Source organism: Cherax quadricarinatus, chromosome 33 (assembly GCF_038502225.1).
Source record: "Cherax quadricarinatus isolate ZL_2023a chromosome 33, ASM3850222v1, whole genome shotgun sequence".
Classification (NCBI taxonomy): domain Eukaryota; kingdom Metazoa; phylum Arthropoda; class Malacostraca; order Decapoda; family Parastacidae; genus Cherax; species Cherax quadricarinatus.
The window spans coordinates 13,138,804-13,155,158 of NC_091324.1; the positions used below are offsets into that span (position 1 = coordinate 13,138,804).

Sequence of the window (16,355 nt, forward strand, 5' to 3'; positions counted from 1 at the left end):
ATCTAACACGCTCACGCACGCTTGTGTGTTAAAGTGAGGTTATATAACGGCCTACATTTCGACTGTGTTCGAAATGTAGGTATGTTCTTGTTAGAATATTCGTTAGCTTCTCCCTACGAGCCCGTGAGGGCAGGGAATGGGGCTAGGCCGGGGGATAGTTGATCTCGAAAGATGAGGAGATACTTGTACCTCCTCCCATCTGAAACATAGGTCCCAGATACTCTCACGACGGGAAGCCAAGGCTGAGTCACCATCTGGAAAAGACCCGGGCCGAGAAAGTACCGGCGAATCAAGGAGGAGGGGACAGGATAAGTTCTTCCTGACACGGGTCTTGATCATATAAATGACCCGTGTGTAGATATGTCAACATGTGACAGAGAAACCTTTGTAAACATTATGACTTTGTAATTGTATGTAATTATGTATTCACCCGTAGGGAAACCAATTATATAAACGTATGTAAATTATTAAACAAGCTGGGTAAGATAAGATAAGATTTCGTTCGGATTTTTAACCCCGGAGGGTTAGCCACCCAGGATAACCCAAGAAAGTCAGTGCGTCATCGAGGACTGTCTAACTTATTTCCATTGGGGTCCTTAATCTTGTCCCCCAGGATGCGACCCACACCAGTCGACTAACACCCAGGTACCTATTTGCTGCTAGGTAAACAGGACAATAGGTGTAAGGAAACGTGTCGAAATGTTTCCACCCGCCGGGAATCGAACCCGGGCCCTCCGTGTGTGAAGCGGGAGCTTTAGCAGTAAGCAGTTACATATTACGTAAATTTTAGCAGGTTGTCTAATTGTGCAAAATACAAAATGGCATATCGAAATTTTTCATAATTATAAATGAGTTTTCTTCGGGAGATACAGACAACCCTTAGGTCATCCACAGCCTGGTATGACAGTTGACAATCACCATCTACCAACAAAGTAACTACCATAAGCATGTTTATGTATAAAATATATATTTATGACTAAAAATATATTTCATATGTTGCCAGCACATTAAACAATATAAACTCACCGGTCACATTGAACATCCAGTCCTTTACCAGGTGTTCATTAAGCGGCTGACCATTCAGTTTCCATTTTAGATTATTGTTGGTGAGCACTTTGTTACCAAGACAACGGAATGTCAGGTTATCACCCTCCAGGACTACAATATTAAGTGCTAGTTGCTTCTCATCATTAATTATAGTCTCCAGTGACACTTTGGACGTCACGTCATCAGCATCTGTCAAAAAATATTATAGTAATGAATTTCTGAAATAACTGTAATACTCACATTGCCTAAATTTTGGATGTACATTTTATAAACACGTGAATTATAAAATGTTATGAATGCATATAACACATCTTCGCAATGTTACAGAATATAATTTTGTTATTTATTGTGGTAAAGAATGGAACAACGTTAATACTTATTGAACTACGTTTAGCAAATATGTTTATTAAAGTATCTCACCAGTCACTATGAAGTCCAGGATTTTTGAGGTTTCATTCTGAAGTTCGTTTTCAGCAATGCATCTACATAAGTCAAGGAAAATAAAATGCATTATTTAACAGATTATTAAATTAACAAAACTGCGCTTAACTCAAAAGATTGAGGCGAGTTATCGGCAACAGATGAACTTACAGGCTAACAAGGAAAGCTGAAGCTGGCAAAATCAATCTGTTTTAATCACAACGTCGTAGTGAGTGTCTGTACTGAAAGTAAGATTTTCCGAAAGGAATAGCACGTAACGTGAAAAAAAACATCGAAAATTAGTCCTACATACTCTTTGGTAAATGGTAAAAGGTAAATGGTAAATGGATCTCGTACAGAGGTACGAGCTCCTCACTATATGGTAGGTCAGGTGAGGTAAGGTTCGTCAGGAAACAGGACAAGTGTTTCCTGCCAAGGCTCTTTAGTCACAAATGGAGCTTTCGGTCATTTGACCGAGGCCTTCCGCTGGTTTACCGGTACACATTTCCTTGCCATAATCTTTTTCCTTAATCCGGTTTAAATTCTGTATTATAAAACCAGCGTATGTGTTCACCTGTAATATCCTGAAACTTGTGCCCGACCCTTCCACACGACCTTCTCCGTCACTAGATTTCCAGCGTCAACTGATATACCTTCAGAAAGTTCATTGAAGGAACCACTCTCATCCTGGAAATAAAATATATTTAGATACGATAGCGTTTGTCGACAGTACTGAATGAAAAAAAAAAAAGGTGTGCATCAAGCTTTTATGGTGACAAAGTTTCGCTCTGTGTAGACTCAATAATTATTACCTGGAGAGAGTTCCGGGGGTCAATGCCCCCGCGGCCCGGTCTGTCACCAGGCCTCATTAAGTCATGGATTTGGTAAAACTAAACACTACAAAAGGTTGTCATTATGAAAACTTATCTTTGTACTAGTGTTTTTTTCCAAACATTTTTTCAATGAGACTTACAAAGACTCTCCAATAATACAAACATGCGTAATAACAAACTATACACTGTGGCGGTCGGGGGAAAATGTCACTTAGTCCAGAAGTACATCCAGGCACCGGGCGAAGCGCAAGTACCTGGAGTTTTCATACCCTTACCATGAGTTACTGATCAAAACTTTAAGAATACAAGAATTAGGAAACACTAAAGTAGGCCTAATGGCCCATACAAGACAGGTCTAACTCACACCCACACACACCCACTCATGTACCGTCCAGCGCATACATAAAAAGTTACTCGAAGCTCTCATCTCAGTGACGCTTACTGGGAGTTAGTTCCACTCATCAGTAACTCTGCTGCCAAACCAATGCTTCCCTATATTCATTTTAAACCCAAATTAGTCCGGTTTAATCCACTGTTGCGAATCCTGTCTTGGGTAGATATTTTCAGCACGTTGTTTATATTCACTTTATTTATTATTGTATATATGTTGGTAGAATTACCGACAATATGTAAAGTAAAAGGACACAAGTACAACTAATGTGACATTTTATTGTGGCAACGTTTCGCTCTCCAGGAGCTTTATCAAACTCTTACAAACAATACATGGACACAGAGGGTATATATAGGCTCAGAGTGAGGTGTAATACTAGTGGTAGTAGTAGTAGTAGTAGTGATATAAGTTGTAGTAGACATAGAGAAACAAGAAGTACTGGGTATATGAAACAAGAAGTACTGGGTAGATGAAACAAGAAGTACTGGGTAGATGAAACATGAAGTACTGGGTAGATGAAACATGAAGTACTGGGTAGATGAAACATGAAGTACTGGGTGGATGAAACATGAAGTACTGGGTAAATGAAACATGAAGTACTGGGTATATGAAACAAGAAGTACTGGGTAGATGAAACAAGAAGTACTGGGTAGATGAAACATGAAGTACTGGGTAGATGAAACATGAAGTACTGGGTATATGAAACAAGAAGTACTGGGTAGATGAAACAAGAAGTACTGGGTAGATGAAACATGAAGTACTGGGTATATGAAACAAGAAGTACTGGGTAGATGAAACAAGAAGTACTGGGTAGATGAAACATGAAGTACTGGGTAGATGAAACATGAAGTACTGGGTAGATGAAACATGAAGTACTGGGTGGATGAAACATGAAGTACTGGGTAAATGAAACATGAAGTACTGGTTAAATGAAACATGAAGTACTGGGTAGATGAAACATGAAGTACTGGGTGGATGAAACATGAAGTACTGGGTAAATGAAACATGAAGTACTGGGTAAATGAAACATGAAGTACTGGGTAGATGAAACATGAAGTACTGGGTAGATGAAACATGAAGTACTGGGTGGATGATACATGAAGTACTGGGTGGATGAAACATGAAGTACTGGGTAGATGAAACATGAAGTACTGGGTAGATGAAACATGAAGTACTGGGTGGATGAAACATGAAGTACTGGGTAGATGAAACATGAAGTACTGGGTAGATGAAACATGAAGTACTGGGTAGATGAAACATGAAGTACTGGGTAGATGAAACATGAAGTACTGGGTAGATGAAACATGAAGTACTGGGTAGATGAAACATGAAGTACTGGGTAGATGAAACATGAAGTACTGGGTAGATGAAACATGAAGTACTGGGTAGATGAAACATGAAGTACTGGGTAGATGAAACATGAAGTACTGGGTAGATGAAACATGAAGTACTGGGTGGATGAAACATGAAGTACTGGGTGGATGAAACATGAAGTACTGGGTGGATGAAACATGAAGTACTGGGTAGATGAAACATGAAGTACTGGGTAGATGAAACATGAAGTACTGGGTAGATGAAACATGAAGTACTGGGTAGATGAAACATGAAGTACTGGGTAGATGAAACATGAAGTACTGGGTAGATGAAACATGAAGTACTGGGTAGATGAAACATGAAGTACTGGGTAGATGAAACATGAAGTACTGGGTAGATGAAACATGAAGTACTGGGTGGATGAAACATGAAGTACTGGGTAGATGAAACATGAAGTACTGGGTGGATGAAACATGAAGTACTGGGTAGATGAAACATGAAGTACTGGGTAGATGAAACATGAAGTACTGGGTAGATGAAACATGAAGTACTGGGTGGATGAAACATGAAGTACTGGGTAGATGAAGTACATGAAACATGAAGTACTGAGTAGATAAAAACATGAAGTACTGGGTGGATGAAACATGAAGTACTGGGTAGATGAAACATGAAGTACTGGGTATGAAACATGAAGTACTGGGTTGATGAAACATGAAGTACTGGGTAGATGAAACATGAAGTACTGGGTGGATGAAACATGAAGTACTGGGTAGATGAAACATGAAGTACTGGGTGGATGAAACATGAAGTACTGGGTGAAGTACTGGGTGGATGAAACATGAAGTACTGGGTAGATGAAACATGAAGTACTGGGTAGATGAAACATGAAGTACTGGGTGAAGTACTGGGTAGATGAAACATGAAGTACTGGAATGAAACATGAAGTACTGGGTGGATGAAACATGAAGTACTGGGTAGATGAAACATGAAGTACTGGGTAGATGAAACATGAAGTACTGGGTAGATGAAACATGAAGTACTGGGTAGATGAAACATGAAGTACTGGGTGGATGAAACATGAAGTACTGGGTGGATGAAACATGAAGTACTGGGTAGATGAAACATGAAGTACTGGGTGGATGAAACATGAAGTACTGGGTGGATGAAACATGAAGTACTGGGTAGAAACATGAAACTGGGTATGAAACATGAAGTAATGGGTGGATGAAACATGAAGTACTGGGTGGATGAAACATGAAGTACTGGGTAGATGAAACATGAAGTACTGGGTAGATGAAACATGAAGTACTGGGTGGATGAAACATGAAGTACTGGGTAGATGAAACATGAAGTACTGGGTATGATGAAACATGAAGTACTGGGTAGATGAAACATGGGTAGATGAAACATGAAGTACTGGGTGGATGAAACATGAAGTACTGGGTGGATGAAACATGAAGTACTGGGTAGATGAAACATGAAGTACTGGGTGGATGAAACATGAAGTACTGGGTGGATGAAACATGAAGTACTGGGTGGATGAAACATGAAGTACTGGGTGGATGAAACATGAAGTACTGGGTAGATGAAATATGAAGTACTGGGTAGATGAAACATGAAGTAATGGGTAGATGAAACATGAAGTACTGGGTGGATGAAACATGAAGTACTGGGTGGATGAAACATGAAGTACTGGGTGGAAGAAACATGAAGTACTGGGTAGATGAAACATGAAGTACTGGGTAGATGAAACATGAAATACTAGGTGGATGAAACATGAAGTACTGGGTGGATGAAACATGAAGTACTGGGTAGATGAAACATGAAGTATGGGTAATGAAACATGAAGTACCTGGTGGAATAAACATGAAGTACTGGGTGGATGAAACATGAAGTACTGGGTGGATGAAACATGAAGTACTGGGTAGATGAAACATGAAGTACTGGGTGGAAACATGAAACATGAAGTACTGGGTGGATGAAACATGAAGTACTGGGTGGAAACATGAAGTACTGGGTGGATGAAACATGAAGTACTGGGTATGAAACATGAAGTACTGGGTAGATGAAACATGAAGTACTGGGTGGATGAAACATGAAGTACTGGGTGGATGAAACATGAAGTACTGGGTAGGATGAAACATGAAGTACTGGGTGGATGAAACATGAAGTACTGGGTGATGAAACATGAAGTACTGGGTGATGAAACATGAAGTACTGGGTAGATGAAACATGAAGTACTGGGTGGATGAAACATGAAGTACTGGGTGGATGAAACATGAAGTACTGGGTAGATGAAACATGAAGTACTGGGTAGATGAAACATGAAGTACTGGGTGGATGAAACATGAAGTACTGGGTGGATGAAACATGAAGTACTGGGTGGATGAAACATGAAGTACTGGGTGGATGAAACATGAAGTACTGGGTGGATGAAACATGAAGTACTGGGTAGATGAAACATGAAGTACTGGGTAGATGAAACATGAAGTACTGGGTAGATGAAACATGAAGTACTGGGCGGATGAAACATGAAGTACTGGGTGGATGAAACATGAAGTACTGGGTGGATGAAACATGAAGTACTGGGTAGATGAAACATGAAGTACTGGGTGGATGAAACATGAAGTACTGGGTGGATGAAACATGAAGTATTGGGTAGATGAAACATGAAGTACTGGGTGAATGAAACATGAAGTACTGGGTGGATGAAACATGAAGTACTGGGTAGATGAAACATGAAGTATTGGGTAGATGAAACATGAAGTACTGGGTGGATGAAACATTAAGTACTGGGTAGATGAAACATGAAGTACTGGGTGGATGAAACATGAAGTACTGGGTGGATGAAACATGAAGTACTGGGTAGATGAAACATGAAGTACTGGGTGGATGAAACATGAAGTACTGGATAGATGAAACATGAAGTACTGGGTGGATGAAACATGAAGTACTGGGTAGATGAAACATGAAGTACTGGGTAGATGAAACATGAAGTACTGGGTGGATGAAACATGAAGTACTGGGTAGATGAAACATGAAGTACTGGGTGGATGAAACATGAAGTACTGGGTGGATGAAACATGAAGTACTGGGTAGATGAAACATGAAGTACTGGGTAGATGAAACATGAAGTACTGGGTAGATGAAACATGAAGTACTGGGTGGATGAAACATGAAGTACTGGGTAGATGAAACATGAAGTACTGGGTAGATGAAACATGAAGCACTGGGTGGATGAAACATGAAGTACTGGGTAGATGAAACATGAAGTACTGGGTAGATGAAACATGAAGTACTGGGTGGATGAAACATGAAGTAATCTGTAGATGAAACATGAAGTACTGGGTGGATGAAACATGAAGTACTGGGTGGATGAAACATGAACTACTGGGTAGATGAAACATGAAGTACTGGGTGGATGAAACATGAAGTACTGGGTGGATGAAACATGAAGTACTGGGTGGATGAAACATGAACTACTGGGTAGATGAAACATGAAGTACTGGGTAGATGAAACATGAAGTACTGGGTAGATGAAACATGAAGTACTGGGCGGATGAAACATGAAATACTGGGTGGATGAAACATGAAGTACTGGGTGGATGAAACATGAAGTACTGGGTAGATGAAACATGAAGTACTGGGTGGATGAAACATGAAGTACTGGGTGGATGAAACATGAAGTATTGGGTAGATGAAACATGAAGTACTGGGTGAATGAAACATGAAGTACTGGGTGGATGAAACATGAAGTACTGGGTGGAAACATGAAGTAGGGTAGATGAAACATGAAGTACTGGGTGGATGAAACATTAAGTACTAGGTAGATGAAACATGAAGTACTGGGTGGATGAAACATGAAGTACTGGGTGGATGAAACATGAAGTACTGGGTAGATGAAACATGAAGTACTGGGTGGATGAAACATGAAGTACTGGGTAGATGAAACTTGAAGTACTGGGTGGATGAAACATGAAGTACTGGGTGGATGAAACATGAAGTACTGGGTAGATGAAATATGAAGTACTGGGTAGATGAAACATGAAGTACTGGGTAGATGAAACATGAAGTACTGGGTGGATGAAACATGAAGTACTGGGTAGATGAAACATGAAGTACTGGGTGGAAGAAACATGAAGTACTGGGTAGATGAAACATGAAGTACTGGGTAGATGAAACATAAAATACTAGGTGGATGAAACATGAAGTACTGGGTGGATGAAACATGAAGTACTGGGTGGATGAAACATGAAGTACTGGGTAGATGAAACATGAAGTACTGGGTAGATGAAACATGAAGTACTGGGTGGATGAAACATGAAGTACTGGGTGGATGAAACATGAAGTACTGGGTGGATGAAACATGAAGTACTGGGTGGATGAAACATGCAGTACTGGGTGGATGAAACATGAAGTACTGGGTAGATGAAACATGAAGTACTGAGTGGATGAAACATGAAGTACTGGGTAGATGAAACATGAAGTACTGGGTGGATGAAACATGAAGTACTGGGTGGATGAAACATGAAGTACTGGGTGGATGAAACATGAAGTACTGGGTAGATGAAACATGAAGTACTGGGTAGATGAAACATGAAGTACTAGGTGGATGAAACCTGAAGTACTGGGTGGATGAAACATGAAGTACTGGGTGGATGAAACATGAAGTACTGGGTAGATGAAACATGAAGTACTGGGTAGATGAAACATGAAGTACTGGGTGGATGAAACATGAAGTACTGGGTAGATGAAACATGAAGTACTGGGTGGATGAAACATGAAGTACTGGGTGGATGAAACATGAAGTACTGGGTGGATGAAACATGAAGTACTGGGTAGATGAAACATGAAGTACTGGGTGGATGAAACATGAAGTACTGGGTAGATGAAACATAAAGTACTAGGTGGATGAAACATGAAGTACTGGGTGGATGAAACATGAAGTACTGGGTGGATGAAACATGAAGTACTGGGTAGATGAAACATGAAGTACTGGGTGGATGAAACATGAAGTACTGGGTGGATGAAACATGAAGTATTGGGTAGATGAAACATGAAGTACTGGGTGAATGAAACATGAAGTACTGGGTGGATGAAACATGAAGTACTGGGTAGATGAAACATGAAGTATTGGGTAGATGAAACATGAAGTACTGGGTGGATGAAACATTAAGTACTGGGTAGATGAAACATGAAGTACTGGGTGGATGAAACATGAAGTACTGGGTGGATGAAACATGAAGTACTGGGTAGATGAAACATGAAGTACTGGGTGGATGAAACATGAAGTACTGGATAGATGAAACATGAAGTACTGGGTGGATGAAACATGAAGTACTGGGTAGATGAAACATGAAGTACTGGGTAGATGAAACATGAAGTACTGGGTGGATGAAACATGAAGTACTGGGTAGATGAAACATGAAGTACTGGGTGGATGAAACATGAAGTACTGGGTGGATGAAACATGAAGTACTGGGTAGATGAAACATGAAGTACTGGGTAGATGAAACATGAAGTACTGGGTAGATGAAACATGAAGTACTGGGTGGATGAAACATGAAGTACTGGGTAGATGAAACATGAAGTACTGGGTAGATGAAACATGAAGCACTGGGTGGATGAAACATGAAGTACTGGGTAGATGAAACATGAAGTATTGGGTAGATGAAACATGAAGTACTGGGTGGATGAAACATGAAGTAATCTGTAGATGAAACATGAAGTACTGGGTGGATGAAACATGAAGTACTGGGTGGATGAAACATGTGGATGAAACATGAACTACTGGGTAGATGAAACATGAAGTACTGGGTGGATGAAACATGAAGTACTGGGTGGATGAAACATGAACTACTGGGTAGATGAAACATGAAGTACTGGGTAGATGAAACATGAAGTACTGGGTAGATGAAACATGAAGTACTGGGCGGATGAAACATGAAATACTGGGTGGATGAAACATGAAGTACTGGGTGGATGAAACATGAAGTACTGGGTAGATGAAACATGAAGTACTGGGTGGATGAAACATGAAGTACTGGGTGGATGAAACATGAAGTATTGGGTAGATGAAACATGAAGTACTGGGTGAATGAAACATGAAGTACTGGGTGGATGAAACATGAAGTACTGGGTAGATGAAACATGAAGTATTGGGTAGATGAAACATGAAGTACTGGGTGGATGAAACATTAAGTACTAGGTAGATGAAACATGAAGTACTGGGTGGATGAAACATGAAGTACTGGGTGGATGAAACATGAAGTACTGGGTAGATGAAACATGAAGTACTGGGTGGATGAAACATGAAGTACTGGGTAGATGAAACTTGAAGTACTGGGTGGATGAAACATGAAGTACTGGGTGGATGAAACATGAAGTACTGGGTAGATGAAATATGAAGTACTGGGTAGATGAAACATGAAGTACTGGGTAGATGAAACATGAAGTACTGGGTGGATGAAACATGAAGTACTGGGTAGATGAAACATGAAGTACTGGGTGGAAGAAACATGAAGTACTGGGTAGATGAAACATGAAGTACTGGGTAGATGAAACATAAAATACTAGGTGGATGAAACATGAAGTACTGGGTGGATGAAACATGAAGTACTGGGTGGATGAAACATGAAGTACTGGGTAGATGAAACATGAAGTACTGGGTAGATGAAACATGAAGTACTGGGTGGATGAAACATGAAGTACTGGGTGGATGAAACATGAAGTACTGGGTGGATGAAACATGAAGTACTGGGTGGATGAAACATGAAGTACTGGGTAGATGAAACATGAAGTACTGGGTAGATGAAACATGAAGTACTAGGTGGATGAAACATGAAGTACTGGGTAGATGAAACATGAAATACTGGGTGGATGAAACATGAAGTAATGGGTGGATGAAACATGAAGTACTGGGTGGATGAAACATGAAGTACTGGGTAGATGAAACATGAAGTACTGGGTAGATGAAACATGAAGTACTGGGTGGATGAAACATGAAGTACTGGGTGGATGAAACATGAAGTACTGGGTGGATGAAACATGAAGTACTGGGTAGATGAAACATGAAGTACTGGGTAGATGAAACATGAAGTACTGGGTGGATGAAACATGAAGTACTGGGTAGATGAAACATGAAGTACTGGGTGGATGAAACATGAAGTACTGGGTAGATGAAACATGAAGTACTGGGTGGATGAAACATGAAGTACTGGGTAGATGAAACATGAAGTACTGGGTGGATGAAACATGAAGTACTGGGTAGATGAAACATGAAGTACTGGTGGATGAAACATGATGAAACATGAAGTACTGGGTGGATGAAACATGAAGTACTGGGTAGATGAAACATGAAGTACTGGGTGGATGAAACATGAAGTACTGGGTGGATGAAACATGAAGTACTGGGTAGGATGAAACATGAAGTACTGGGTAGATGAAACATGAAGTACTGGGTGGATGAAACATGAAGTACTGGGTAGATGAAACATGAAGTACTGGGTGGATGAAACATGAAGTACTGGGTAGATGAAACATGAAGTACTGGGTAGATGAAACATGAAGTACTGGGTAGATGAAACATGAAGTACTGGGTGGATGAAACATGAAGTACTGGGTAGATGAAACATGAAGTACTGGGTGGATGAAACATGAAGTACTGGGTAGATGAAACATGAAGTACTGGGTGGATGAAACATGAAGTACTGGGTAGATGAAACATGAAGTACTGGGTGGATGAAACATGAAGTACTGGGTAGATGAAACATGAAGTACTGGGTAGATGAAACATGAAGTACTGGGTAGATGAAACATGAAGTACTGGGTAGATGAAACATGAAGTACTGGGTGGAGATGAAACATGAAACATGAAGTACTGGGTGGATGAAACATGAAGTACTGGGTAGATGAAACATGAAGTACTGGGTAGATGAAACATGAAGTACTGGGTAGATGAAACATGAAGTACTGGGTGGATGAAACATGAAGTACTGGGTAGATGAAACATGAAGTACTGGGTAGATGAAACATGAAGTACTGGGTGGATGAAACATGAAGTACTGGGTAGATGAAACATGAAGTACTGGGTGGATGAAACATGAAGTACTGGGTAGATGAAACATGAAGTACTGGGTAGATGAAACATGAAGTACTGGGTAGATGAAACATGAAGTTCTGGGTACTGAAACATGAAGTACTGGGTGGATGAAACATGAAGTACTGGGTAGATGAAACATGAAGTACTGGGTAGATGAAACATGAAGTACTGGGTAGATGAAACATGAAGTACTGGGTGGATGAAACATGAAGTACTGGGTGGATGAAACATGAAGTACTGGGTAGATGAAACATGAAGTACTGGGTGGATGAAACATGAAGTACTGGGTAGATGAAACATGAAGTACTGGGTAGATGAAACATGAAGTACTGGGTAGATGAAACATGAAGTACTGGGTGGATGAAACATGAAGTACTGGGTAGATGAAACATGAAGTACTGGGTAGATGAAACATGAAGTACTGGGTGGATGAAACATGAAGTACTGGGTAGATGAAACATGAAGTACTGGGTAGATGAAACATGAAGTACTGGGTGGATGAAACATGAAGTACTGGGTAGATGAAACATGAAGTACTGGGTGGATGAAACATGAAGTACTGGGTGGATGAAACATGAAGTACTGGGTAGATGAAACATGAAGTACTGGGTGGATGAAACATGAAGTACTGGGTAGATGAAACATGAAGTACTGGGTAGATGAAACATGAAGTACTGGGTGGATGAAACATGAAGTACTGGGTAGATGAAACATGAAGTACTGGGTAGATGAAACATGAAGTACTGGGTGGATGAAACATGAAGTACTGGGTAGATGAAACATGAAGTACTGGGTGGATACTGGGTAAACATGAAGTACTGGGTGGATGAAACATGAAGTACTGGGTAGATGAAACATGAGATGAAACATGAAGTACTGGGTAGATGAAACATGAAGTACTGGGTGGATGAAACATGAAGTACTGGGTAGATGAAACATGAAGTACTGGGTAGATGAAACATGAAGTACTGGGTAGATGAAACATGAAGTACTGGGTAGATGAAACATGAAGTACTGGGTAGATGAAACATGAAGTACTGGGTAGATGAAACATGAAGTACTGGGTAGATGAAACATGAAGTACTGGGTAGATGAAACATGAAGTACTGGGTAGATGAAACATGAAGTACTGGGTAGATGAAACATAAAGTACTGCGTAGATGAAACATGAAGTACTGGGTATGAAGTACTGGGTGGATGAAACATGAAGTACTGGGTATGAAGAAGTACTGGGTAAACATGAAGTACTGGGTGGATGAAACATGAAGTACTGGGTGGATGAAACATGAAGTACTGGGTAGATGAAACATGAAGTACTGGGTGGATGAAACATGAAGTACTGGGTAGATGAAACATGAAGTATTGGGTAGATGAAACATGAAGTACTGGGTGGATGAAACATGAAGTATTGGGTAGATGAAACATGAAGTACTGGGTGGATGAAACATGAAGTACTGGGTGGATGAAACATGAAGTACTGGGTGGATGAAACATGAAGTACTGGGTGGATGAAACATGAAGTACTGGGTAGATGAAACATGAAGTACTGGGTAGATGAAACATGAAGTATTGGGTAGATGAAACATGAAGTACTGGGTGGATGAAACATGAAGTACTGGGTGGATGAAACATGAAGTACTGGGTAGATGAAACATGAAGTACTGGGTAGATGAAACATGAAGTACTGGGTGGATGAAACATGAAGTACTGGGTGGATGAAACATGAAGTACTGGGTGGATGAAACATGAAGTACTGGGTGGATGAAACATGAAGTACTAGGTAGATGAAACATGAAGTACTGGATGGATGAAACATGAAGTACTTGGTGGATGAAACATGAAGTACTGGGTAGATGAAACATGAAGTACTAGGTAGATGAAACATGAAGTACTGGGTAGATGAAACATGAAGTACTGGGTGGATGAAACATGAAGTACTAGGTAGATGAAACATGAAGTACTGGGTGGATGAAACATGAAGTACTGGGTGGATGAAACATGAAGTACTGGGTAGATGAAACATGAAGTACTGGGTAGATGAAACATGAAGTACTGGGTAGATGAAACATGAAGTACTGGGTAGATGAAACATGAAGTACTGGGTGGATGAAACATGAAGTACTGGGTAGATGAAACATGAAGTACTGGGTAGATGAAACATGAAGTACTGGGTAGATGAAACATGAAGTACTGGGTGGATGAAACAAAGCAAAATTTCACTCTAAACAATATAGAATGTGACCTGGATACCACAAAGACAAACTCTCCTCCTTCAAGGAAAGGAGGGCTCGTATAGGGCTCTTCATTCAGAGAACTCCAGTTATACTACTTTTCCTAAGATCAAATTTAATCACCTCTTATTCCTCAGGCGCTGTGTGAACCCTGCATGGGTTTAGCGCTTCCCCGTTAACGGAAGATGGTACCTTTCAGGGACCATATTGGGCCAACCATGTTTGTAATCTCCATCGGTAACAATAACATCATCAAATATGTAGATGGAATTCAGCTCTCTCAGGATATTGCTTCTATGAGAACTGACCAACAAGAGCGTTTTAAACCAAAAAGATTGCGCGAAGATTTTTAAGATAGTCACAAATGCAATATCCTATATGCGGAGAACAACAACGTATATCACAGTTACTATGATAAGTAAACTTCTAGCTAACTGTCCGCCTGTACGCCCTCAGCGTGACCAGCCGATTTAGTACGAACGCTATCATCAAGAACAGCCTCAGGACCACAGGACTAACAGCTCATCAAACAAGTCTGAGGACCATATGACTGACAACTCTGTGTGTGTAGAGTGCATACATTTTTATGTCGCCGCTTCGGTATGCCTTAAAAGTTCTTTGACTCTGGTATCTAAGTCTAGTATTTATGTAAGTGAAACCTCGAGAGACTTCGATAACAATGACAAAGAACATAACGCATGCCAAACCCTAAAATGCCTGCACTATACACAGAAACACCGAGAACCTTGTATATATATAAACTTCCCGAAGGCAAGACCGGTCATCAAGGAAAGTGACCGTCGCAGCATATCATGTACAGAATTATAAGGAATAGCGATAACCAACAACATTAATTAAAACTTAAGACCATTCACAATCTCCGAAGTTAAGAGAGGCTTATTCTCCAAGCACCTAATACGGTGATCACTCTAACGTCACTCCGCTGGTTACTCACACATGACTATTCTTTCACCTCAGGACCTCTCTTAACCAGACCCACAAAATGTGATCAGCCTCGAGGGAACCTTCACCAAATTCAACTTCAATAACAAAAACATACGGTGGGACCAAGTCAATCAGGTCCTAAATGATATAAACTGGGAAGACAGCCTAAGCAACACGGATCCAAACCTATGCCTAGATCAAATTAACTTTGTGGCACTCGAGGTATGCTCAAGGCATATTCCTTTAACGAAAAGGAAGAGAAGATGTAAACTAGAAAGAGAAAGGCGCTCCCTACAGGCGAAGGCTAAGAATAACAGAGCGGCTAAAAGAGGTCAATATATCTGTAATATGTAGGGAGACACTGGTCAGAGAAATAGCAAGCATCGAAATAAAGCTAAAGGAATGTTACCGGAGTCAAGAAACGCGGGGGGGAGTCGAAGACTTAAAGTATTTTTTTATGAGACAGGCACAGAATATGGTAGACTCAAACCTATCTGATATTATCCTGATGCCAAATGACTTCCAAAAGGCGATAAATGATATGCCCATGAACTCTGCCCAGGCCCAGAATCATGGAACTCCGTGTTCATCAAGAACTGCAAGAAGCCCCTATCATGTGCTTTTTAACATTCTATGGAGAGAGAGCATGGACACAGGTGTCGTCCCACAGCTGCTAAAAGCAACAGACATAGCCCCACTCCACAAAGAGGGCAGTAAAGCAATAAAGAACTACAGACCGACAGCACTAACGTCCCATATCATAAAAATCTTTGAAAGCGTTCTAAGAAGCAAGATCGCTACCCATCTAGATTCCCATCAGTTACACAACCCAGGGTAACATGGGCTTAGAGCAGGTCGCTCCTGTCTATCCCAACTATTGGACCACTATGACAAGGTCCTGGATGCTCTAAAAGACAAACAAAACGCAGATATAGTATACACGGATTTTGCAGAAGCCTTTGACAAGTGTGACCTTGGCGTAATAGCGCACAAAATGCGTGATAAAGGAATAACAGGAAAAGCTGGTAGGCGGATCTATAATTTCCTCACAAATAGAACACAAATAGTAGTAA

General features: G+C 40.6%; 1 protein-coding gene across 12 annotated transcripts in view; it reads right to left on the reverse strand.

Moving 5' to 3' along the window:
* The window catches only part of LOC128693913 (vascular endothelial growth factor receptor kdr-like), a 247,983-nt gene that overhangs the window by 64,377 nt on the left and 167,251 nt on the right, over window positions 1-16,355 (reverse strand). For all 12 annotated transcript variants that reach the window (XM_070090807.1, XM_070090815.1, XM_070090810.1 and 9 more), the window contains 3 exons: window positions 2,042-2,154; window positions 1,468-1,529; window positions 1,027-1,236 (listed from right to left, as the gene is read on the reverse strand). In XM_070090807.1, coding sequence (XP_069946908.1) covers window positions 1,027-1,236; window positions 1,468-1,529; window positions 2,042-2,154 — 385 coding nt within the window. The remainder of the gene's footprint in view (window positions 1-1,026; window positions 1,237-1,467; window positions 1,530-2,041; window positions 2,155-16,355) is intronic.